The sequence below is a fragment of the Lepidochelys kempii genome, chromosome 8 (assembly GCF_965140265.1).
Source record: "Lepidochelys kempii isolate rLepKem1 chromosome 8, rLepKem1.hap2, whole genome shotgun sequence".
In the NCBI taxonomy this organism is placed as follows: domain Eukaryota; kingdom Metazoa; phylum Chordata; order Testudines; family Cheloniidae; genus Lepidochelys; species Lepidochelys kempii.
In genome coordinates this window covers 83,340,293-83,365,824 of record NC_133263.1, presented here as the reverse complement: position 1 = coordinate 83,365,824, position 25,532 = coordinate 83,340,293, and the positions used below count along the sequence as shown (strand labels likewise).

The 25,532-nt window shown below is 42.1% G+C and overlaps 2 protein-coding genes across 13 annotated transcripts in view; one reads left to right on the top strand and one right to left on the bottom strand.

Annotated features, from left to right (window-relative positions):
* USP33 (ubiquitin specific peptidase 33) overlaps positions 1–19,169 on the bottom strand; it is a 90,320-nt gene extending 71,151 nt beyond the window's left edge. The window contains exons 1-3 of one of the 8 annotated variants that reach the window (XM_073357287.1): positions 18,880–19,169; positions 3,404–3,535; positions 524–577 (exon numbers count right to left, since the gene is read on the bottom strand). In XM_073357287.1, coding sequence (XP_073213388.1) covers positions 524–577; positions 3,404–3,484 — 135 coding nt within the window. In that variant the 5' untranslated portion in view covers positions 3,485–3,535; positions 18,880–19,169. Of the gene's footprint in view, positions 1–523; positions 578–3,403; positions 3,536–18,186; positions 18,738–18,879 lie in introns of those variants that run through there. The other 7 variants (XM_073357286.1, XM_073357280.1, XM_073357282.1 and 4 more) reach the window with 7 other exon arrangements.
* The window catches only part of MIGA1 (mitoguardin 1), a 56,033-nt gene continuing 49,223 nt past the window's right edge, over positions 18,723–25,532 (top strand). Inside the window, exons 1-2 of one of the 5 annotated variants that reach the window (XM_073357291.1) lie at positions 18,723–19,692; positions 21,615–21,788. In XM_073357291.1, coding sequence (XP_073213392.1) covers positions 21,690–21,788 — 99 coding nt within the window. In that variant the 5' untranslated portion in view covers positions 18,723–19,692; positions 21,615–21,689. Of the gene's footprint in view, positions 19,693–19,751; positions 20,172–20,195; positions 21,789–25,532 lie in introns of those variants that run through there. The other 4 variants (XM_073357290.1, XR_012160438.1, XM_073357293.1 and 1 more) reach the window with 4 other exon arrangements.

The following is a 25,532-nucleotide window of genomic DNA, read 5'->3' as shown; positions in this document are numbered from 1 at the left end:
CAAGAAAAGTCCCTGGTGGCCACAAGCAGACACAGTGGCTGCATTTGAGAAACACTGCATCAGGTAATGCTGTGCTCTGACAAGTCAATATTTACTGTAAATACCAATAGTATTTCCATTCTTTGTAAAGCAACTCAAGAAATGTAATTTGTTGTGATGCATTAAGACCTTCCCAGGACTACTGACCAGGCAGAACACAGGATTTCCTAAAGCTATTTTATAATCTACCTCACTGACAAATAACCCTGGAAAGGCTAGTGAACAGACAGCAAAATTTCATTTTTAAGTTCATGATCATTTTCAGTTACAAAATGTAAGCGTGTCTGAATCTTGGTTACAAAGCAAATCACTTTGAGGCTAAAAGCATGTATGGTAAGCTTTGATATAAAGTAATGTTTAGAGTTAAATTTTAAGCCCCTCATAATAGCTGTTTATGCAGGAAATGTTGCAAACCTTTATATACAGCTTCACTAGAGGACCACCCAGATCTATCACACATATCCCCTGCAGTAGATCAGCTTACCTCTAAGCATGCCCAAAGGTTTGGTCCTCTAACTTTGCAGTCCTGACAAGTGCCCTGTTAATAAAATATAGATGAGGAATTATTTTACTAATCCAGTTTCCAGGGATTGGTTCTTAGCCCAATGCTATTTAACACTTTTATCAGTGACCTGGAAGAAAATGAAGTCATCATCATGATAAAAGTTTGCAGATGACACAAATATTGGGGGAAATGGTAAATAATGAAGAGGATGTGTCACGGATTCAGAGCAGTCTGGATAGCTTGGTAAACTGGGTGAAAACAATATGAGTTTTAATATGGTTAAATGTAAATGTATATCTCTAGGAACAAAGAATGTAGGCCATACTTATAGGATGGGGGACTCTACCTTGGGAAGCAGTGACTTTTGAAAAAGATTTAACGGTCATGGTGGATAATCAGCTGAACATGAGCTCCCAGTGGGATGCTGTAGCCAAAAGAGCTAATGAAATCCTAAATGCATAAACAGGGGACTCCTGAGTAGCAGTAAAGAGGTTTTTTTTACCTCTGTATTTGGCACTGGTGCGACCACTGCTGGAATACTGTGTCCAGTTCTGGTGAACACAATTTAAGAAGAATGTTGATAAACTGGAGAGGGTTCAGAGAAGACCCAGGAAAATGATTAACTAAAGCAATGGTTCTCAGTCTTTCCAGACAACTGTACCCCTTTCAGGAGTCTGATTTGTCATGTGTACCCCAAGTTTCACCTCACTTAAAAACTACTTGCTTACAAAATCAGACGTAAAAATACAAGAGTGTCACAGCACACTATTACTGAAAAATTGATTACTTTCTCATTTTTACCATGTAATTATAAAATCAATTGGAATATTGAAGTTACATTTCATTGTGATACTTGAGCCTGTTTTTCACTTGTGAGCTTTGTCTGAAGCTGGAGCCCCAGGCAGTGGGTGGGGCTGACGCTCAAGCCCTGCTGCCCAGAGCTGAAGCACTGTAATTTAGCTTCACCCCGTGGCATGTGGTTCCAGGCAATGGCCCTGCTTGCCACGCCTAGTATCAGTACTGCACTCGCAATTCCCCTAAACCCGCCCTGAGACCCCCCCCCGCCAGGGATCACATCCCTCAGGATGAGAAACACTGATCTAGACTGAGTACCCCCTGGAAAACCTGTGCATACCCCTGGTTGAGAACCAGTAAACTGAAGGATTAGAAAATATGCCTTATGACTGAGCTCCTTGAATCTCTCTCACTAGCTTAACAAAGAAAAGGTTACGGGGTGACTTGATTACAGTCTATATGTACCTTCGCAGGGAACAAATATGTAATAATGGGTTCTTCAGTCTAGCAGAGAAAGGTATAGCATGATCCAATGGCTGGAAGTTCAGGCTAGACAAATTCAGACTGGAAATGAGTTGTAAATTTTTAACAGTATGAGTAATGAACCATTGGAACAATTTAATAGGGATCAAGGTGGATTCTCCAACATTGACAATTTTTAAATCAAGATTGGATGTTTTTCTAAAAGATCTGCTCTGGGAATTATTTTGGGGAAGTTCTATGTTGGACAGGATATCAGACTTGTTGATCACAATGGTCCCTTCTTCCCTTGGAACCTCTGAAAACCAGTGCAGTAGCATGGCCCAAGGAAACAAAACTCCAGTGCAAAACAACATAAAGTAACTGGTACCGCAATGAAGACTTTAAATACTCAGTTGCTCATCATCAGATGAATTTACAATTTTTGTAATCTAATCTTTGTTGAAAATCAAGAATTTTGTTGATGCCATTCAGTTTTTTTCCACTTCTATTACCTTTTAGACTGTGACAAAACTCTCTAAATTTCTTAAGTGTTCCAGAGTAGAAGGGAATAGACATCAAGAGAAAAGTCTGCTATACAGCACAATGTGATATTTCACTTGTTATTTGGGGCTTAAAAAGGAAACTAAGTACATATACCATCTCATTTTAAGCTTTCAAGGTCACACTGACAGACACTGGTTATCATTTTAAAACCAATCATTCTGCGGCTTGTCTTTCCTTTAATAAAGAAGCATGAAATTTTTAAATCACAAAATAAACAGCGTACAAAAATATGTAGTAGCACAGAAGTGCCATACTTCTGAACAGAGAAACAAGAACCCAACTGTTGCATTTTCAGTCTAAGAAAATATACATAAAGCAGAAGAAGTTGGACTCTTTCTCCACCTCATAGCCACTATAGTTATGAATTATTAAAAGTTTCAGCTGCCATATTTAATGAGATAGGAAGCAAAGGATAGATAGAGCAGAGGTTCTCAAACTGTGGTCCTTGGACCAAGAGCATGTGGTGGTCCAGTGAGAGCTGACTGGTCACAGGATGCTAGCTTCTTCTCCGTATTTTCTCTGATAATAACATTAAAAGTCAGCTAAAATACAATTAATTCTTTCTTTATGTTACTTTTCAACCTTAGCAATCGTAGTTGCTACAGGGATGTTACCGCATTTCAAATGAAAAGGGAAGCAGTCTGTACAATCACTAATAGGAGCCAGCCCACAAAAATCTGTCTTAAAATATAGCCATACTATGAAAGAGGTTGAGAACCTTTGAGACAGGCTAGCTGGTACTGTTGGTATATAATTATTCATCTTTAAATGTTATGTATGAAATAACTGGTTTTACTGCTTAAATCAGCTCCATTCTTCTTGTTTCTTTTGTTTAACAGTAGAACTCAGATCATGTACACTGTAATTTACAGTGTAAATGGTAAGACTTTAACCTAAATATTTTGTCCATGATCACATTTACCACTTAAATGTGTTGCACAAACAATAATTTGTCGATCCATTAGCAACAAGCCTTGCAGCTGAAATACACAACTGGTTTTACTCCAGCAGGGAACCAAGTAAAGAACTGAAACTCACATGAGATTTCCGTATCAATTCTTCCTTTGTTATTTCACCAACCGATTCCAAATGTGGGCAATCACTGCTGAGAGCTGACATTTTAACAACAGTAGTTTTCTAGCTCCTGTAGCATTTAAGATGAGGCAATATCTACAAGACAGGAATAAAAAATATTAAGTATAACCTGAAGAAATTTTATTCTTGTAAGCAGTAATATTAGACATTTGACAGAACTGCTGTATAAATTTAACCTTATAATATAAAACCAGGACAATCCCATTATCTGTTCAGTTAAATAAAAGTACACTTGGAAAATGCACATGCTGCATTTTAAAATTAATGCAAGTAACTGTTTATTGAAAGTAACAGAATCTAGTAAATAAAATTAAACATAGCTGAACCTGCTAAATTGCAAGTCTGCACTAAAATGGATTTTTGCATTTGCAACTTATTGAAACATAGACCCTATGAAATCCTGCTACCATGCAAGCAACAGGGACAATGTAGCTAAAGTCATTTTCCCCCACTCAGAACAATAAGGGAGAACCTAATCACTAGGGCCCTACCAAATTTGTGAAATTAACCGTGGTCATAGGATTTTAAAAATAGTAAGTTTCATGATTTCAGCTATTTAAATCTGAAATTTCATGGTGTTGTAATTGTAGGGATCTGGACCCAAAAAGGAGTTGTGGGGTATTGTGGGGGGGTTGTGATACTGCTACACTTACTTCTGCACTGCTGCTGGCGGTGGCACCACCTTCAGAGCTGGGCAGTTGGAGAGAATCCAGCTCTGAAGGTCTGAGCTACTGCCAGCAGTAGCTCAGAAGTCAGGATGGCATGGTACGGTCTTGCCATTCTTACTTCTGCACTGCTGCCTGCAGAGCTGGGCGCTCCGTTAGCAGCCACCACTCTCCGGCCGCCCAGCTCTGAAGGCAGCACGACAGTAAGGATGGCAATAGTGCAACCCCCCTAAAATGACCCTGCAACCCCCCTGCAACTCCCTTTTGGGTTAGGAGCCCCAATTTGAGAAACTGTGGTCTCCCCTGTGAAATCTGTTTTTTGTGTGTGCTTTTACCCTATATTATACACATTTCACAGGGGGAAACCAGATTTCACAATCCATGACTCCCTTGTTGAAGGAGAAAGGAGCCGATATAGGGAACTTTATCCTGCTCTCATTTATTTACAGTGACATACTCCTGAGCAGCATATTAGATGTCAAAAGGAAAACGTCATATGTAGTACAGAACTCTTTTCTTCAGTTCTTTGCCAGACTTCCACTTTCTCTGATGCAAGGCTGGTTTAATGCCAAATATATAAAAATCTTTTGTTAGAAGCACTCCTAGGTTGTCTCAGACCTGGTCACTTGGTCAGATGTCAGTTAAAACTACTATTTGGTGGTTGCACAAATATATCTGATTGTTTTGCAATACAAAGGAAAAAATTAAATTTAGTTATATTCTCTCAAACACAAGGTATGTATGATTTATCTATAGCAGTGGTTCTCAATCTTTCCAGACTACTGTACTCCTTTCAGGAATCTAATTGGTCTTACATACCCCAAGTTTCACCGCACTTAAAAGTACTTGCTTACAAGATCAGACATAAAAATACAAAAAAAAGTGTCACAGCACGCTATTATTTCTCATTTTACCATATAATTATAAAATAAATTGAATGGAATATAAATATTGTACTTACATTTCAGTATATAGAGCAGTATAAACAAGTCATTTTCTGTATGAAATTTTAGTTTGTACTGATTTCGCTAATACTTTTTATGTTTCTTGTAGCAAAACTAAGCAAATATCTAGATGAGTTGATGTACCCCCCTAGAAGACCACTGCATACAACAGGGATATGCAAACCTCTGGTTGAGAACCACTGGTCTATAGACTGTACAGTCTGACAGCCTTTACTATGCTCACCCAAGAACTTTCTCTTGATTCACGCTGCTTTAACAGGTTTCAGAGTAACAGCCGTGTTAGTCTGTATTCGCAAAAAGAAAAGGAGTACTTGTGGCACCTTAGAGACTAACCAATTTATATGAGCATGAGCTTTTGTGAGCTACAGCTCACTTCATCGGATGCATACCGTGAAAACTGCAGCAGACTTTATATACACACAGAGAATATGAAACAATACCTCCTCCCACCCCACTGTCCTGCTGGTAATAGCTTATCTAAAGTGATCATCAAGTTGGGCCATTTCCAGCACAAATCCAGGTTTTCTCACCCTCCACCCCCCCACACAAATTCACTCTCCTGCTGGTGATAGCCCATCCAAAGTGACAACTCTCTACACAATGTGCATGATAATCAAGTTGGGCCATTTCCTGCACAAATCCAGGTTCTCTCACCCCCTCACCCCCCTCCCCAAAACCACACACACAAACTCACTATCCTGCTGGTAATAGCTCATCCAAAGTGACCACTCTCCCTACAATGTGCATGATAATCAAGGTGGGCCATGTCCAGCACAAATCCAGGTTTTCTCACCCCCCTACCCCCATACACACACAAACTCACTCTCCTGCTGGTAATAGCTCATCCAAACTGACCACTCTCCAAGTTTAAATCCAAGTTAAACCAGAACATCTGGGGGGGGGGGGGGAGGAAAAAACAAGGGGAAATAGGCTACCTTGCATAATGACTTAGCCACTCCCAGTCTCTATTTAAGCCTAAATTAATAGTATCCAATTTGCAAATGAATTCCAATTCAGCAGTTTCTCGCTGGAGTCTGGATTTGAAGTTTTTTTGCTTTAACAGCTAGCTACTACCTTATTCTTTCTTCTGATTTGTCACCAAAATCCTGGAACATGCTGTGTAGACTTCCTCTCCACCAACCCTTCAATCACCCCTTCCAGAATGAATCACCTATACCAACTTCCCAAACTAAATCCTCCTAATGAGTTCAAAGATGCACTTCTCTATTCTTTGTATTCTTGATATGTCTGCTCTCTTCAGCATCATTTATTGCACTCTCCTCCATTTTTTCTCTCGTCTATTGGCTTTTGCAGTTTTATGTTCCTTTGGTTCTTCAATTACATATAATCATAGGACTGGGAGGGACCTCTAAAGGTTATCTAGTCCAGTCCACTGCATGACTGGCAGGACTAAATATTACCTAGACCATTCCTGACAGGTGTTTGTCTAACCTGCTCTTAAAAATCAACAATGATGGAGATTTCACAACCTCCCTACGCAATTTATTCCAGCGCTTCCAGTTAGGAAGTTTTTCCTAATGTCCAACCTAAACCTCCCTTGCTGCAATTTAAGCCCATTGTTTCCTATCCTATCCTCAGAGGTCAAAAAGAACAATTTTTCTCCCTCCTCCTGTTAAGGAAAAGTTAGCATATGTAACTCCATTTTGGTTTGGGGCCCACAGTCTAAAAGCAAGCACATGATGCACCAGGAGGAGTGTTTCTTAGATACTGCATTCCTGTGAAAATCCTCTCCCCCTTGTCTCCAGCCTGTTTCAACTCCCTGTTTCTGTTCTTTGTCTGTTCCTAACTCCCTGCCTCCTGGCCTTGATGTGGGCCTCCCATCCTGATAAGAAAAGTTACTGATGCATTGCTTTAGGACCATGTAATGTGGTTAAAGTAATGGTTTAGCACGGGGAATGTACTTAGCAGGGATAGGTGGTAGAAAAGAGAAGGGTTTGTTTATTGGCTAAGGTTTCCGATGCACAAGGGCAACATGCTTTGCTAAAAGGTATATAATCTTTGTATAACCTGCATGCGGGGTCCCCTCCTGATTAGCAGGGGGGCACCACGCTCGAGCGTAATAAACTTAGTATTTTTGGGAACCCTGCAGTTGTGGACTTTGTTCGTGTGCCTCAGCCTAGACTCGAACTGTGCGCGAACTATCGGGTATAATTCGCAGCAGTTCCTGTGCGTGACCTATCGGGTATAATTTGTAACACTCCTTGTAACAACCTTTTATGTACTTGAAAACTGTTATCATGTCCCCTCTCAGTCTTCTCTTTTCCAGACTAAACAAACCCAATTTTTTCAATCTTCCCTCATAGGTCATGTTTTCTAGACCTTTAATCATTTTTGTTGCTCTTCTCTAGACGCTCTCCAATTTGTCCTCATCCTTCCTGAAATGTGGTACCCAGAACTGAACACAATACTCCAGTTGAGGCCTAACCAGCGCAGAAGTAGAGTGGAAGAATTACTTCTCATGTCGGTCTTACAACACTCCTGCCAAAACATCTCAGAATGATGTTTGCTTTTTTTGCAACAGTGTTACACCATTGACTCATATTTAGCATGTGGTCCTCTATGACTCCAAGATCCTTTTCCGCACTACTCTTTCCTAGGCAGTCATTTCCCATTTTGTACGTATGCAACTGACTGTTCCTTCCTAAGTGGCGTACCTTGCATTTGTCCTTATTGAATTTCATCCTATTTACTTCAGACCATTTTGAATCATAATCCTATCCTCCAAAGCACTTGCAACCCTTCCCAGCTGGTATTGTCTGCAAACTTTGTAAGTGTACACTCTACACCATTGTCCAAATCATTGATGAAGACATTGAATAGAACTGAACCCAGAATTGATCCCTGCGGGATCCCACTCGTTAATACCCTTCCAGCAGGACTGTGAACCACTGATAACTACTCTCTGGGAACGATTTTCCAACCAATTTTGCACCCACAGTTAGTAGCTCCATCTAGGTTGCATTTCACTAGTTTCTTTATGAGAAGGTCACGTGAGACAGTATCAAAAGCTTTACCAAACTCAAGAAATACCATGTCTACCACTTCGCCCTGTCCTCAAGGATGGTTAGCCTGTCAAAGAAAGCTATCAGGTTGGTTTGACAAGATTTGTTCTTGACAAATCCATGCTGTTACTTAGCACCTTATTATCGCCTAGACGTTTGCAAATTGGATTGCTTAATTATTTGCTCCATTATCTTTCCAAGTACAGAGGTTAAGCTGACTGGTCTGTAATTCCCCGGGTTGTCCTTATTTCCCTTTTTATAGATGGGCACTATATTTGCCCTTTTCCAGTCTTCTGGAATCTCTCCCATCTTCCATGACTTTTCAAAGATAATCGCTAATGGCTCAGGTATCTCCTCAGTGGGCTCCTTTAGTATTCTAGGATGCATTTCATCAGGCCCTGGTGCCTTGAAGACATCTAATTTGTCTAAGTAATTTTTAACTTGTTCTTTTCCTATTCTACCCTCTGATCCTACCTTATTTTCACTGGCATTCACTGTTAGACATTGACAATTGCCTCTTCAGCCTTTCCTCTTCCTCTCTATAGCCCAGATAAGTTAGCATCCCTCATCTTCTCTTTCTCCAAATCCTCCTTCAAGGAACCCACCAATCTCATGCTTTCGCTTACTTCATTTATGCCAATGCTTCCCAATTTTACATCTTGCCCACCCTTGCCCAATCTCTGGTTACAGCTACACTTAAACTGCTACAGTGGCATGGCTGCATTGCTGTAGAACTATCAGTGTGGCCACTCAGTACAGCGACAGGAAGTATTCTCCTGTTACCGTAGTGAATCCACCACTCCAAGAGGATCTGTAACAATGTCTATGGAAGAATTCTTTTGTTGACCCAGCACTGTCTACACTAGGAGTTAGGTCGGCTTAACTACATCACTCAAGGATCTGGATTTTTTTACACTGATGAGTGATGTGGCTGGGTAGACTTAACTTTTTAATGTACACCTGATCATAGTCTTACCTACTGAACCATCTTCCAAACATTTCGTCCAGTTGCCATCTCAAACTCACTCCCAATCAACTTTCTGTTTTTCCTACCTTCACAATCACCATTGATTACAACCCTATCCTACCCATTAAAAAGGCTGAATTAAGTTATTTGTAGATGAAACAATGCACTGTTTGGGTTTGGTTTAAGCTTTGATTGGTTATCTGTGGGTTACAGAGGGAAGAAAAGCTGCTGCTTTTATCTTTTACCAACCTATATTTTAAATGTATGTCAAAGATGCCTGGAACCAGTAAAGATGCTTTTTAAAACTACATTATAAAATCAAAACAATTAAATGAGCAGGGTTAACATCAAACCCTTTTATTTCTAAATTCAATATTTTCTCCACTTATCTGGGCCATTTTAGATCGTCTTGAATGTAGAATAAGGAAATTCTTTTGTTAGTACCAATACAGCCTCCCAAAAGCAATATACTGGGAGACAGCACAACAACTGTGATACAAGCATTTACTTTTGATCCGATGAAGTGAGCTGTAGCTCACGAAAGCTTATGCTCAAATAAATTGGTTAGTCTCTAAGGTGCCACAAGTACTCCTTTTCTTTTTGCAAATACAGACTAACATGGCTGTTACTCTGAAACTTTTGACAGAAGGTCTTCTGAAAATGTCAAAGTTTAATAGAGTTAACATTCATTAACACAGCAGCAAAATTATAAAAACCAACCAACCAACTACTTTATGAGCAAAAACGTTATGACTTGGCAAGGCTAGAAACACTGTTGCAAACCAGTACAAATTATCTTCCAAGCCCTTGTACTGGACCAGCAATTAAAAATTAAAAAATGTCATACCCAAGACTAAGCTGCAACTAGAGAAGTGTTCCTCAAATTATTTAAACCAAGTATCTATTTGCAGAATAATTTTAATTTTCCTGCCAAATGCTACAATGAAGATGGTTTTCCAGATCAAAATTAACATAAACTTAACTGTGCTTTTAATGTTTAAAAATACGAAAGATTTTGCTCTTACACCAGTGGTTCTCAAACTTTTGTATTGGTGACCCCTTTCACATAGCAAGCCTCTGAGTGCGACCCCCCCTTATAAATTAAAAACACTTTTTTTCTATATTTAACACCATTATAAATGCTAGAGGGAAAGTGGAGTTTGGGGTGGAGGTTGACAGCTTGCAACCCCCCCATGTAATAACTTCACGACCCCCTGAGGGGTCCTGACCCCTGTCTTACACATTTTCTTAAAAATAAGATAAAATCTAAGCTAAAGTGAAAATTTCAAAATGATGAATCCTCCACAATTTCCTTTAATATTAATAAACTCCAGTTAGAATGAAGAAAGCCATTGAGTATATGGAAGAGGTAGCAGAAATGCAGTCTTTTTGCTCTTACCACAAGCCCTATCAAGGCATTAGAAATGATTGACTGGGTTTTGAATCAAGTCTATACCAGCTGAAAACCTCAGTACTGTTTTAAGGCTGAAGATCAACACAAATGCTTCACTTAGGAAGGAAGAGTATAATGGATTAGTAAGGACTAAAGGCTTAATTATTTTACATACTAAGATTTCTGAATGTATTTCTCCCAGTAATACAAAGCAAGCTAGCGATGAGTTCATTTTGCATTACTGGATTAGTAACTAACAAGCTGCTTTAAACCTCTGGAACTGTGCCTCAAGTCCAAACTGCAGTCCTGAACAAACTAAGATTGATGAGTTCAGCTGAACCTTTCATACAGTTAATCCAAGATCACAAATTCAGCTCCTATTTTTCTACATGCAGCCTGTACCAAAGAGCAATCTAAAATCAAGAACACATATTCTCACTTATGTCCATCTATGATGAATGACCTCCATTAGCAGTAGGCAGCAGTTACTGGCTTAAACAGGGAATCCCATACTAAGGCCAGACCCCCATATAGATGCGATCAAAAGGCTTCTCTCCTTTTGTTACCAAAATTAATTCCTTCCTTTCTTTCCTTCTATCCTTGTGGCCAAAAAAACAACTCATGTTCTGGTGCCTTATCCTTTCTTGACTACTGTAGTCTCCTCCTTGCTCACGTCTCCTTTTTCCATCCTTTCTACTCCATCTAAAATACAGGAGCTAAGATTATCTTCCTTTCTCATTGCTCTGACCACATCTCTCCCTCCCACAGTAGCCACTTCTCAAATACCTGCACTGACTTCAAGGTTCTCCTTTCAACTTTCAAAGTACTCCATAAGCTCCACCTCTGTCCTCAGTACTCCATTCCACTTTGTAGTCAATCCTGAGTCCAGCTTGGTGTGCCCTTTTACACTCTTATTATTTGTATGACTGTAGCATCTAGAGGACCCAGCCGAGACTGAGACCCCACTGTGCTTGGCAATATACATACACTGAAAGTCAGATATCACAGATTGTCACCCCTGGGGTGCAGTCTGAGAGCTGTGAGAAACCGCTGCAGCCCTGTAACCACTCAGTTGAATTGGCCCAGCTCATACTGCTTTCTATGGTTGGAGACACAGCCAGCCTAACCCAGGTCCTGTTATCACCCAACACGACAGCAGGTGGTGCCACACATCCAAGCTGAGCTACCTGAGAGAGCAGCATCACCCAAGCCACTTAAATACATACTTCAGAGTAACAGCCGTGTTAGTCTGTATTCGCAAAAAGAAAAGGAGTACTTGTGGCACCTTAGAGACTAGCTAACGAAAGCTCATGCGCAAATAAATTGGTTAGTCTCTCAGGTGCCACAAGTACTTCTTTTCTTTTTAAATACATACAACAGACAACTTTCAAGCTTTCCAGACTCTCACCCCTGACTGCAGTATAAACCCAAAGTGATATTGTCTTGCACTGCACTGGCAACTGTACACCGTAACCTCATAGAGTTTGCCCATCCCTCAACATGGAGAGGACTATGCAACGGTCTTTGCCCCTTGAGCTACAATCTTCTTACACTTCACTCCAACTCACTGATTTGGATAAAGCAAAACCAAACTTATTAACTACAAGATAGATTATAAGTGATAAGGGATAGCAAACAGATGAAAGCAGATTACATAGCAAACAAACAAAAATGCACACTAATCTTAATATGCTAAATAGATTGGATATGAATTAGATTCTCACCCTGAGAAATGATACAAGCAGGTTGCAGATTCTTAAGCGGCAAGCTGCACTTGCTTTACAGCTTGGAATCCCCAGGTCTTTCATACAAAGGCTAGAAATCTTTTTAACCTGCAATCCAACACTTCCCCAAGTTCAGTTTCTGTTCCTCTGTGTTTCCAGGAGCTGTCTTGGGTGTGGAGTGAAGAACGTCAGATGATGTCACTCCCTGCCTTATATAGCTTTCGCATATGGCAGGAACCCTTTGTTTCAAAATTTGGTTTCCAGATCGGTTTGTGGAAAAATACTCACATCCCAAGATGGAGTCCAAAATCATGTTGTCTGGTCATATGTCCTTGTAGAGTTATAGCAGCCTTACTTACGGGCTGTCTGTATCCTCTCAGGAAGGCTCACCAGGTGGGGGATAAGCTTCTCCTATTGTTTTTCCTAATGGCCCATTGTCCTGAATAGGCCCTTCCCCACCCACTATCTAGACTGAAAGCATCTTGCCTAATGGGCATCACCCAGGTGTGATGTATCTTTATGTACAATGAAAACAAAATGGTTTGCAACATCAAAAACAAGAGCCACAGTTTAACTGTACAATATTAAATGAAAACCTGTGGTAATACAAAAAGAAAAGGAGTACTTGTGGCACCTTAGAGACTAACCAATTTATTAGAGCATAAGCTTTCGTGAGCTACAGCTCACTTCATCAGATGCATACAGATGATGCATCAGATTCATCAGATGCATACAGCCTCCTTTTTCTGCAGCATGGACAAAATTACATTTACGTATTCAGCATCATGAATGGGACAGTAAAAGGAATAATGTACGTAAGAGAGAGAGAGAGTTCTGAAGAATAAGTTTCTACCATACAAGGCAGTTAGAAAATGTTTCACATTTTAAAATATCTGTACAAGCCACAAGAAACATTTCCTTGTTGATAGGAACTTCCAGAAATAGAAAATAACCATGAATAACTTCTACATCTAGTATCAATGTGCTCCACAGGTTGAGAGCACAAGAAACTGACTTAAAGATCTGTACTGTATATGTCCAACCCAGATCTTTTACATGCCTTGATTGTTAACGAATCATCTACTTTTAATCTTTCTCTATAACTACATTTATACAGGTGTAACTACATTTGAAACACAGACAGTCAATATTCATAACTTCAAACACAAATGATACATGCATACAAGTAGGATAAGCATATTCAACAAATCATAACTTTACCCATGACATCCTACATGACCCATCTTGCATAATATGCATCGGAATTATGCCATAATCATACCATAATATCACCATGACGAATATGGGGTGCAGTGTCACAACAAGTCCAACCCCCCCAAAAAATAGGAGCAAAGGATAAAAGGGGAAACAAAGGCACAGAGAACTGAAACAACTCAATGAGGAGGGAAAAACAACAACAGAAAATGTGAAAATGGCACAGGTGCTGAATGACTCCTTTGTTTCAGTTTTCACCAAGAAAGTTGGCGGTGATTCGACGTCTAACGTAGTGAATGCCAGTGAAAATGAGGTAGGATCAGAAAAGGCTAAAATAGGGAAAGAAAAGTTAAAAATTATTTGGACAAGTTAGATGTCTTCAAGTCACCAGGGCCTGATGAAATGCATCTAGAATACTCAAGGAGCTGACTGAGAAGATATCTGAGCCATTAGCGATCATCTTCGAGAAGTCATGGAAGATGGGAGACATTCCAGAGAACTAGAAAAGGGCAAATATAGTGCCCATCTATAAAAAGGGATATAAGGACAACCCAGGGAATTACAGACAAGTCAGCTTAACTTCTGTACCCGGAAAGATAATGCAGTAAAAAATTAAACAATCAATTTGCAAACATCTAGAAGATAATAAGGTGATAAGTCAGCATGGACAGTCAGCATGGATTTGTCAAAAACAAATCATGTCAAGCCAACCTGATAGCTTTCTTTGACAGGGTAACAAGACTTGTCCACATGGGGAAGCAGTAGACGTGGTATATCTTGATTTTAGTAAGGCTTTCAATACTGTCTCATATGATCGTCTCATAAACAAACTAGGGAAATGCAACCTAGATGGAGCTACTATAAGGTGGGAGCAAAACTGGATGGAAAACCGTTCTGAGAGAGTAGTTATCAGTGGTTAACAGTCATGCTGGCAGGGCATAATGAGTGGGGTCCCGCAGGGATCAGTTCTGGGTCCGGTTCCGTTCAATATCTTCATCAATTATTTTGATAATGGTGTAGAGAGTACACTTAATAAGTTTGCGGACTATACCAAGCTGGGAGGGGTTGCAAGTGCTTTGGAGAATAGGCTTAAAATTTAAAATGATCTGGACAAACTGAAGAAATGGTCTGAAGTAAATAGGATGAAATTCAATAAGGACAAATGCACAGTACTCCACATAGGAAGGAACAATAAGTTGCACACATTCAAAATGGGAAATGACTGCCTAGGAAGGAATACTGTGGAAAGGGATCTTGGGGTCATTGCGGGTCACAAGCTAAATATGAGTCAACAGTGTAACGCCATTGCAAAAAAGGCGAACATCATTCTGGGATGTATTAGCAGGAGTGCTGTAAATAAGACACGAGAAGCAATTCTTCCACTCTACTCCGCGCTGATTAGGCCTCAACTGGAGTATTATTTCCAGTTCTGGGTACCACATTTCAGGAAGGATGGGGACAAATTGGAGAGCGTCCAGAGAAGAGCAACAAAAATGATTAAAGATCTATAAAACATGACCTATGAGGGAAGATTGAAAAAATTGGGTTTGTTTAGTCTAGAAAAGAGAAGATTGAGGAGACATAAGTTTTCAAGTACGTAAAAGGTTGTTACAAGGAGGAGGAAGAATTTTTTTTCTTTTTGACCTCTGAGGATAGGACAAGAAGCAATGGTCTTAAATTGCAGCAAGGGAGGTTTAGGTTGGACATTAGGAAAAAAGGGTGGTTAAACCCTGGAATACATTGTGTACGGAGGTTGTGGAATCTCCATCACTGGAGATTTTTAAGAGCAGGTTAGACACACACTTGTCAGGAATGGTCAAGATAATTAGTCCTTCCACAAGTGCAGGGGACTGGACTAGATGATGTCTCGAGGTCCCTTCCAGTTCTGGGAACAGAACACAAGTCTTCTCATACCTAGTTCACTGCTCTACCCACTAGACCATAGTGCCTCTCCAGTGGCTACTGTTCACTTAGAAAAACACTTCCAGTTAATGACCTACTTCCCTCGGTTATCTTCCCAAAAGCTTCTATCAGGATGTTTATTCTATCAAGTACTGGTCTCTATGGCTATTAGCCAAGATTGTCCGGTGAACAATCCCATGCTACAATGTCCCTAAACCTCCAACTGCCAGAAGCTGGGACTGGATGACAGAGGATGGATCACTCATAATTACCCTGTCCTGTTCATTCCCTCTGAAGCACCTGACACTGGACACTTTCAGAAGATAGGATACTGGGTTAGATGGACCGCAGCACTGACCCAGTATGGATATTCTTATGTTCTTGTATATTGTACCATACGGTCACTGAACCAATCATGCGTTTGCTTTTCAAGATATGGACCTGTTACACAGTAAATGAAAATGTGCTAAATAAGTAAGTGACCATGTATAGCACCATGCACAATTGTGTTCCTACAGAAGTAAGGTATTGACACTGTTAGGCTCATCTTAAAAAATCAAAATGTGTTATATAATACTTTTTCATGCTGAGCAGATCTGACAATTAGAGCAATGTGAATGGCATCTTAAATCTTCATGTTAGGCAGCCTCTTTCTCCATTTACTACTTATAATTCCACAGCACCATAGACTTGCATAATGCTTAACACTGAAGAACTACCTCATCCATAAAAGTCCTGTAATTGAAAAGGGTCCCTAACCCCTCAAACATTGAGATAGACAATTCAGATAGCACCAAAAGGATCTGACAGGCTCATGCACAGACCCTGAAGCTTACACCCCATTTCCACTTAGATTTAGATAGTGTCACGATATATTAAAACAAAATCATATAAAGTATTTAACATAAGCAATTGTTCATCTACCTCAACTATAGAAATTCTATAGTGTACTGGAATGTATAAATAAATACACACATCCCATTTCCTTCATTATGTTGAAGTCTTTAAAATATACAGCTATTTTACCAGTGATTTCATAGGATTTTTTCCTGATTGCTAATATATACTATATACAATTAACAGATCCAAATAAGTTTCGTAGCATTCTGAAAGAATTCAAGTTCATCATGATTAAACATACAGAAATAAAATCACGAGGAAACAAAGTCTTAGTCTTGGCACAAATAGAAATGCCATTTAAGTTAAGACTGTTTATTAAAAATACAACATTCAAAAAAGTTAATCAATAAAGATAGTGATTGCCTTATACGGTATTACATGCCAGTCATGGAAATTTAATTATGTTATGTAAGTAACTAAAAATAAAGTTGACCACTAATAAGAATTGAAATGATTTAAAAAACACCCAAAGACCATCACTTTGAACTTTGGGCAGAAATAAATGCGGATCAAATTTGGCTCTAATTCTGCAACTGGCTCCATGATGACATAAGGGTTTGCCTGCGCAGATCAAGTTTTAGGATCAGGGTCTTCATTTGCACCTGTGTTAACTTCAATAACCACACATTCAAGTGCATTTATTTCATTTTTTTCAATAAAAGAAATATGGCTACACTGCTGTTCGTGCAACATTATACCTGAAGATTTAAATACACAAAAGTCAAGAAATCCAAAGTTATTGGTCTTTCAGCAACTGTTATGCCACCACTTGTACATTAAAAAAAAACAACACTGCATTCAATTCACAGTATTGCAAAGTACATGCCCAAATAAGCTTCAGATTTCTTTATGTATTCAATTAATTAATTTGTAGATTTTTTCTATCAAATAGCTCTGTGTGTATGTGTATATATACACGATAAATGCTCACAAAACTACCCAGTCTTTTCAAAAATCCTGTTACAGTGTGTCTTGATCTCCTACAGCAGTAATTTCTTCATGTTGACTATAAATTGCTCAAAACTCGAAATAAATGTGAAAAGCTATTCTTTGTGTATCTTTGTTCCTACATTAAGAGATGTGACAAAAGGAACATGGCTTCTATGTCACTTTACTCCTGGGAAGAAGAATGTAAAGCATCTTTAGTCAATTGGTAAATTAAAGGATAATCTCCCACCACTTCATTTTATGTAAACCCCATCAATACATCTACTCTATCCTTAGAATATCGACAATGCTTTATCAGCCCAAACACAAAATCTGCTTTTCTACACTTATTATGAAACACTGCCATATTGTTGTCAACTGCCAATAGCATGTTCAGAGATAACACTGAGAAGAACAGAAGAAAATACAGTATTGTCCCTGCTCTGAGATGCAAAACTCACCCTAGGCAAGTAGTATTTTTACAGGCAAACCATTTTCACTATTCTTTGTTCTTGTAATCCCTGTGCTCTCTGAATAAAAGGAAACTCAAAATAAAACCACACTCAAAATGAGAGTATACTCTTTAGGTATAAGGTCATTTGTGTTTAATTTTCCATCCTATTTTGATACATCCAAACAATCAATTTACTTTTTTGTTTTAATTAAAAATTCCACTAACACAGCATAGGGAACTGTACACCCTAATTCTATGAGGATTCTGCTAGCTCGGAGCCCATCATCACGTAGAAGTTTAGACTGATTTTCACAATATACATTATACTGCAGTATCTGGCACATTTTACCTATTGCACAGCACTGCTTACATTTACAAGCATTATAGGAACAAGAGAAATGTGTCTAGGTTTCATTTTATGGGCAATCATGCTGTCCTATCCCTTCATTTGATTAGCTCTTTCTGAAGTTTGTCTCCATGCTCCTTAGCTATCACCACAGTAAAATAAATGTAAGACCCCGGCAAATACTGCCACATGTCTATGTGCCTCACACCCCGAATCTCAGGGCTACGAAAGTATTAACATCATACCCGCTTGTTAAATGACAGCTTTATTGAATGAGGGAAACTCCGCTTGGGGAGACTTGATGGTCTCAGCCAGCTGTTACCAGCAGAGCACCCACACTCCGCGGACCCCTCTTCGCTCAGGCGGCCCAGTGGCTGATGCTGCAGCAACGCGTGCGGCTCTGCGCGGGCAGCAGCGCCGAGCAGACCCCTCCAGACACCAGCCGCGGGCAGGCCCATTCCACAGCGCAACCCAGGGCAAACCTGCATCGCGGCGACCAGCCCCGCACCTGCTGCTGGCCTCTCGACCACGCTCCCTCCTGCCGGCTCCCGCAGCGCCGCTCGTTAGTTACAGAATTAGCAGCCCCCAGCACCGCCGGCTCGCGGAGTGGCCGTGACCGGGAACAGGCGCCACATGACCGCTGCCTAGGAGGGGCCGGGACACCGGGGCCGCACGGAGGCGGCCTCGCACCGGGAGGGCGGGTCCGAAGGGGGACGGTGCCGGGCCCGAGGCAGCGCGGGGGACTGGGGGAGGAGGCGGCAGTGTCAGAGCCCAGGCGCGAGGGGCAGGGCCCGCCCGCCTCAGGGAAGGAGCCCCCAGCGAGAGGTCTCCGCAGGGAGGACCCAGCGCCCCGACGAGGCGGCAGGCGACGTGCGGAGGTTGCTGCAGGGGGAAGGAAGGGGCGTCCGGGCCGAGGACTCGCTGCGCGGCGGCCTTACCTAGTGCGCGGTACCCAGCTCACACGGACCCCGCTCTTCGCTTGTCCCTCGCTGCCCGCAGCGGCGGTTCCTTCCGCTTCTTACTGCCCGCTTCGCCTGCCTGCTGTAGCAGCAAGTCTGCCCCGGACGATGACGTGCGCCCCTCACAAAGATGGCGGTGCTTGGTTCTACCTCTCGCACACATTCGGACAGCGTCGCCCCGCACAAAGATGGCGGGACTGGGTGTATCGCTCACATTCGGATCGCTTCGCCCCGCACAAAGATGGCGGGACTGGGTGTATCGCTCACATTCGGATCGCTTCGCCCCGCACAAAGATGGCGGGACTGGGCGCATCGCTCACATTCGGATCGCTTCGCCCCGCACAAAAATGGCGGGGCTGGGCGTATCGCACACATTCGGACAGCTTCGCCCCGCACACATTCGGACAGCTTCGCCCCGCACAAAGATGGCGGCACTGGGTGTATCGCTCACATTCGGATCGCTTCGCCCCGCACAAAGATGGCGGGACTGGGCGTATCGCACACATTCGGACAGCTTCGCCCCGCACAAAGATGGCGGGGCTGGGCGTATCGCACACATTCGGACAGCTTCGCCCCGCACAAAGATGGCGGGGCTTGGGGGCCGCACGAAGATGACGATGACTGACTCTTACACTGTATTAGTCACGTGAAGTAGATGGCGACTCCTTCCCTCCCGTGTTTCTTTTTTTTTTTGGCACCGGAAGTAGATCTCCTGTCCGTCTCCTAGCAGCCGGCGGTGCGGTGAGGGCGCTGCTGAGGCGGGGCACTGGCTGCTGTTCTTACCGCCGGCAGGTAACTTGGGGCGTCGGCCGGAGCCCGCAGCGCGGCCTGGGTGGGGCACCGCCGGGGGGAGAGCGAGCGAGCCTCTGTCTGCGCATGGGCGGGTGAGGGGGTGTTGTGTGTTCGCCCCTGAGCTGGCTGCGGCCGTTTCTCGGCGCGGGTCCTGCTCCTGACCGGGTAAGGGCGGCTCCCGCCCTGTCCTCGGGGGGCGCGAACCCGTGCAGCGCGTACACTGCGCGGTGAGTGTCCCGGTGGCACGACGGGTGCTAAGCGAGGGGCCCTGTGGGCCCCCGGCCCGGAAGACCGAGGCAGCTCTCAGCACCCCGGGGCAGGTGTGTCTCCCGCCCCAGCGGCAGGCTGCGGAGATTAGCTAGCGCTAGCCGCCGGAGGCGGGCACAAGGGTGCTCTGTTCACAGCGCCTCGGAGGTGGGGCCGGCAGAGAGGGGAAAGGACGCTCCTTCCCCAGGAACATCGCGGAGACCGAGTGCAGGGTAAGTGGATAGTTTAGGATGGGGAGAAATTTCTCTGCCTTTCACCCTGTGATGGGGTGGCCAAACTGCAGCTCCTGGGCTACACGTAGCTTTTTTACCATTAAAGTGTGGCTCGTGGATTCCCTCCTATATCACCCCCATTCTCTGCCTATCAGAGTGTGGGTGGGGGGAGCTCAGGGCTTCCGCCCCGTGGTGGGGACAGGGGGGCTTCTGCCAGAAATAACTGGTGCTGGCTGGGGCACAGTTTAAAGGTTCAACTTCTCTCTCCCCACCCCCCGCTTCAGTCAGGTCACACCAGGCATGCTTCCTCTCTTATCCTCAATGGCCCCTCCCTGCAGCTCCCAAGTGTTAGCTCTGTGGAGAGACAATGGCAAACAGTCGGAGCTGCACGGAGAGGCCTTTCTATTTTAGCTCTACAGAGAGAGCCAGGGGCTTTCCCCCTGCTGTTCCCAGCTGTTTGCTGCTGCCTTTCCCCATGGGCACAACTCTCCAGCTCCAGCAGCTGCCCTGTAGGGAGGAGGCCTGGTGGCACCATGTGACTGAGTGGGTCCAGCAAACCCTGGCAAAAATCTGGGAGGTCATGTGATCCGCCTATGCCCTTCCCCGATGCATCACCTCTAGCTTCTGCCCAGCATGCAGTGGGGATTTGGGGCTTCAGCCCTGCTGGGCGCATCTGCCAGGTCTCGGGGCTTCAGTAGAAGCGGGACAAAAACCCTGAGCCCCGGCAGTTGTATCCTTGCTCTCAAACTTCTGAATATTGTCTTATGCTGCTCAGAGGGTCACCCCTGCCATATGATGAACTACTTGACAGGTACCAAATGGCCTGTCTCTACAACTGACCCTGCAGCCTGTCTGTGTGGCCCTTCTGGCTTTGTACTTTTTTTACTTTGTATCTGGCTTGATTGAGGGTAAGTAGTGAAATTCCCTTTAAGAAATGAAACTGCAGGAACTTTGAGCAGCCACATTATTCACCGTTGTGTGATTGTAGGAGATTGATACCTTAAAGGGGAGAGAAGATACTTCAAGTGCTTTAACTCTGTGGTCACTGATTATTCAATTTTAAGATTTCCAAATTCTTTTAGCAGCAGATTTTGTTTCCTAAAAAACAGAGATCATGACTTGCAGAAGTAAATTCGGTATGGGGGTTATGCATAATAAAAGAACTAAAGTCTCTATCTTGCAAGCTGTTCCATGTGTGGATCCCCATGATTGAATATGGGGAGCTTTCTCCACAGAGCAGTTAAAAGTATTTGGGCCTAATTTTATTTCAGTTTTTCACCCTATTCTTGGTAGTTAGTACTGAGAACACTAGTTTCACCCCTTCATATAAACGTTACTCAAAATAAATATGTATCCTATAATGTAAGGTTGTTGGAAGTTTTCAGAAGAAAACTATGTATATGCTTGTGATATATAATTTAACATGTAATTTTCATTTGGCAGACTCTGAGATACCATGTGTGACTAAAATGTTTTCGAGGTAGTTTTACTTAATGAGGTAATGGGAGAGAAGGAGCCATGTCGGAAGAAGCTGTTAGTGAGACGCACTTTTCTTTGAGGACAGCAGCTTTACGGGTATTTGATTTTCCACTTTCCTGGTATTATTCTGTCATCCAGGTAATTAATATATTTCAGTAGTCTCATTTGTGGTGGTCTGTTTTTAGAGACAGATCTGAAAATGTTTTTTGGTTAATTTTTATAATGTTTGTTTTAAATCAGTTATTCTGTGCATAATATTTGGTAGTAGCAGAGGCTGCTCTCTCTGCATTAGTATGTGCCTTCATTGCGACAGGTCTCTGTTGATAAGTCAGATATCGCACTCTTTATGTTTAAACGTGATTAATCCTTGTAGTATTATTTGGATCATTTCAAAATGTTTTCCTAGAGTGTAGATTTTTTTAATGAACTTGTGTTAATGAATTGTTACACTAAATGTAAAGATTAATGAGGTGAGTGCTATTAACTATCAGATTCATTTACAATACAGTAGAACTTCAGCATTACAAACACCTCAGAAATTGAGGTTGTTCATAACTCTGAATAAAATATTATGGTTCTTTCAAAAGTTTACAGCTGAACATTGACTTCGTATAGCTTTGAAACTTCACTATGCAGAAAAAAAATGCTGCTTTTCCTTTTTTTTTTTTAGTAACTTACGTTTAATACTGTACAGTATTTTTTTTTGTTTTTGCTGCTGCTGCTGCCTGATATGATTGCATACTTCCGATTCCAAATGAGGTGTATGGTTAACTGGTCAGTTTGTAACTCTAGTGTTCGTAACTCTGAGGTTGTACTGTAGGTAATACATACACAGGGGCGATCTGTAGTTGAGAGCCTCTTGGTTTACATCCAGCCTGTTTTCTATCTTCGGTACCTCCTTATAACTGAAAATCCCCAAAAATCTTAGCTAATGGCTCTGTTGGGTAGGGGGTGTGGGTGTCAGGACTGTGGGATGCCCTGGACCTGGGTTCTGGGAGGGAGTGGGTGCAGGTGTTTGAGCTGGGGGGCCCACGGCTGGGCTCTGGTCAGGAGGGAGTGCAGGTGTCTGGGCTGGGGTAAGGCATGGCTGAGCTCTGTTGGGGAGGGGGTGCCTTGCAGCTGGGCTCTGGGAGAAGAGGATGTGGGTGTCTGAGTCGGGGCCCCCACAGTTGGGCTCTGGCAGGGAGAAGGTGCACGTGTCTGGGCTGGGGGCAGGGCCATGGTTGGGCTCTGGCAGGGAGTGGGTGCAGGTGTCTGACCTTGCAGCTGGACTCTGTGGTGGAGGGGGTGCAGGTGTCGGGGCGGGTGGGGAGGCTGGCTCTTGGGAAAGGGGATGCAGGTGTCTGGGCAGTAGGGGCCCCACTGCTGGGCTCTCGGGGTGGTGGGGAGAAGGTGTGGGTGTCTGACCCTGCAGCTGGGAGGGCGGGGGTGCAGGTGTCTGAAGGGGGCCCACGGCTGGGCTCTGAGAGAAGAGGGTGCAGGTGTCTGAGTCAGGAGGGGAGGGGGTATGGGTGTCTGGGCTGGGGGCATGGCTGGTCTCTGGGGGAAGGGGGTGTAGGTGTCTGGCCCCGCAGCTAGATTCTGGGGGGAACGAGGCAGAGAAACAGGGTTGTCGTATGGATTTCTTTAACTCTCTATTCCTGGGGGGAATCTTTTTGTTGTCTGTAGTGTTGCTAACAGATATTTTGAAGTAAATTACCAAAATAATTGAAACTGGCATAATTATACAGTGTTATTTTGACAAATAAAATATGCAGAAATTTGCAGAATTTTAAAATATTATGCACAGAATTCTTATTTTTTTGGCACAGAATTCCCTTGTAGGGCATTATGGCTGAAGAAAAGTCCATGTCCTGTTGCCCTACCATGTAGAAAAAGGAGGAATGCTACTAGTCTGTAAAATAAAAAAGTAAAATATAAAATTGGATCCAGATCTCGTTCTCCATTTAATCCACACAGCCACATTGACAGGAAATCAAAACTTGGTCTACAGCAGGGGCTCTCAAACTGGAGGTCGGGACCCCTCAGGGGATCGTGTGGTTATTGCATGGGGGTTCGTGAGGTGTTAGCCTCCACCCCAAACCCTGCTTTGCCTCCAGCATTTATAATGGTGTTATATAACAAAGTGCTTTTGTATTACCCCTCCCCCCCTTATAAATTAAAAGTTTGAGAACCACTGGTCTACAGTCAGGACCGTCTACAGATGTTTCTAAAAAGTAAAGACACTGATTCATATTTAATTTCAGTGTATAAAACCAGTGGCTTCATTAAATACATTATGTATTGAAATACAACTATAAACATTTTTATGGTGTATAACTTTGCGTACTTATTAGTACCCAAAATAAGATTATTTTTCTTGTTTTACTACAAAAAATGAGAATAGTCACTGCTGAAATACTCATTCTTTCTCCTGTAAAACCAGCTCAGATCTCAACGCACTGAGTCCGCTGGTCTCGCCCTGTGTTGCTGCAATGTTGTCACCAAGCTAATGCACTCTATTAATATTGTGTCCAACTGTAGGATTAATTTTACATCCTAAAGCTCTCCTTTATGTCTGTTCAATTGTTCCATCATATATGCATGCACAATTGTGTGAAAAATAAATCCCACAATATCTAATTAAAATTTTTTAAAAACCTGAATCTTATGTAATTCATTATTATAAATAATTGCAACTAGCCTTTTTATTTAAATACATGTGTGTATTCTTAAATATTCTGTTGATATTTGCTCACTGTAATCTTGTTTTTCAGTGCTGCTGGGTTTTTAATGCTTCTCTTTTCAGATTAGTTCTGACAACAGTATTTATTAGGGCTGTCAAGCGAATAAAAAAATTAATCATGATAAATCATGCTGTTGATAATAGAATACTATTTATATAAATTTTTTGGATGTTTTACACACTTTCAAATATATTTCAATTACAACAAAATACAAAGTGTACCGTGCTCACTTTATATTTTTTATAAATATTTGCACTATACAAATAAGAGTATTTTTCAGTTCACCTAATACAAGTACTGTAGTGCAATCTCTTTATCATGAAAGTTGAACTTACAGAAATTATGTACAAAAAACTGCATTCAAAAATAAAACAATGTCCACTCAGTCCTCCTACTTGTTCAGCCAATCGCTCAGAAAAACAAGGTTTGTTTACATTTACGGGAGATAAAGCTGCCCGCTTCTTATTTATAATGTCACCTGAAAGTGAGAACAGATGTTGGCATGGTACTTTTGTAGTCAGCATTGCAAGGTATTTACATGTCAGATATGCTAAACATTCGTATGCCCCTTCATGCTTTGGTCGCTATTCCAGAGGACATGCTTTCATGCTGATGACGCTCATTAAAAAAATAATTTGTTAATTAAATTTGTGACTGAAGTCCTTGAGGGAGAATTGTATGTCTCCCGCTCCATGGTTTTACCCACTTTCTGCCATATATTTCATGTTATAGCAGTCTTGGATGATGACCCAGCACACGTTCATTTTAAGAACACTTTCACAACAGATGTGACAAAACGCAAAGAAGGTACCAATGTGAGATTTCTAAAGCTAGCTACAGTACTTGACACAAGGTTTAAGAATCTGAAGTGATTTCCAAAATCTGATCAGGACGGGATGTGGAGCATGCTTTCAGAAGTCTTAAAAGAGCAATACTCTGATGTGGAAACTCGAACCACCAAAAATGAAAATCAGCCTTCTGCTGGTGGCATCTGACTCAGATGATGAAAATGAATATGCATTCATCTGCACTGCTTTGGATCATTATTGAGCAGAACCCATCATCAGCATGGACGCATGTCCTCTGGAATGGTGGTTGAAGCATGAAGGGACATATGAATCTTAGTGCATCTGACACGTAAATATCTTGCAACCCT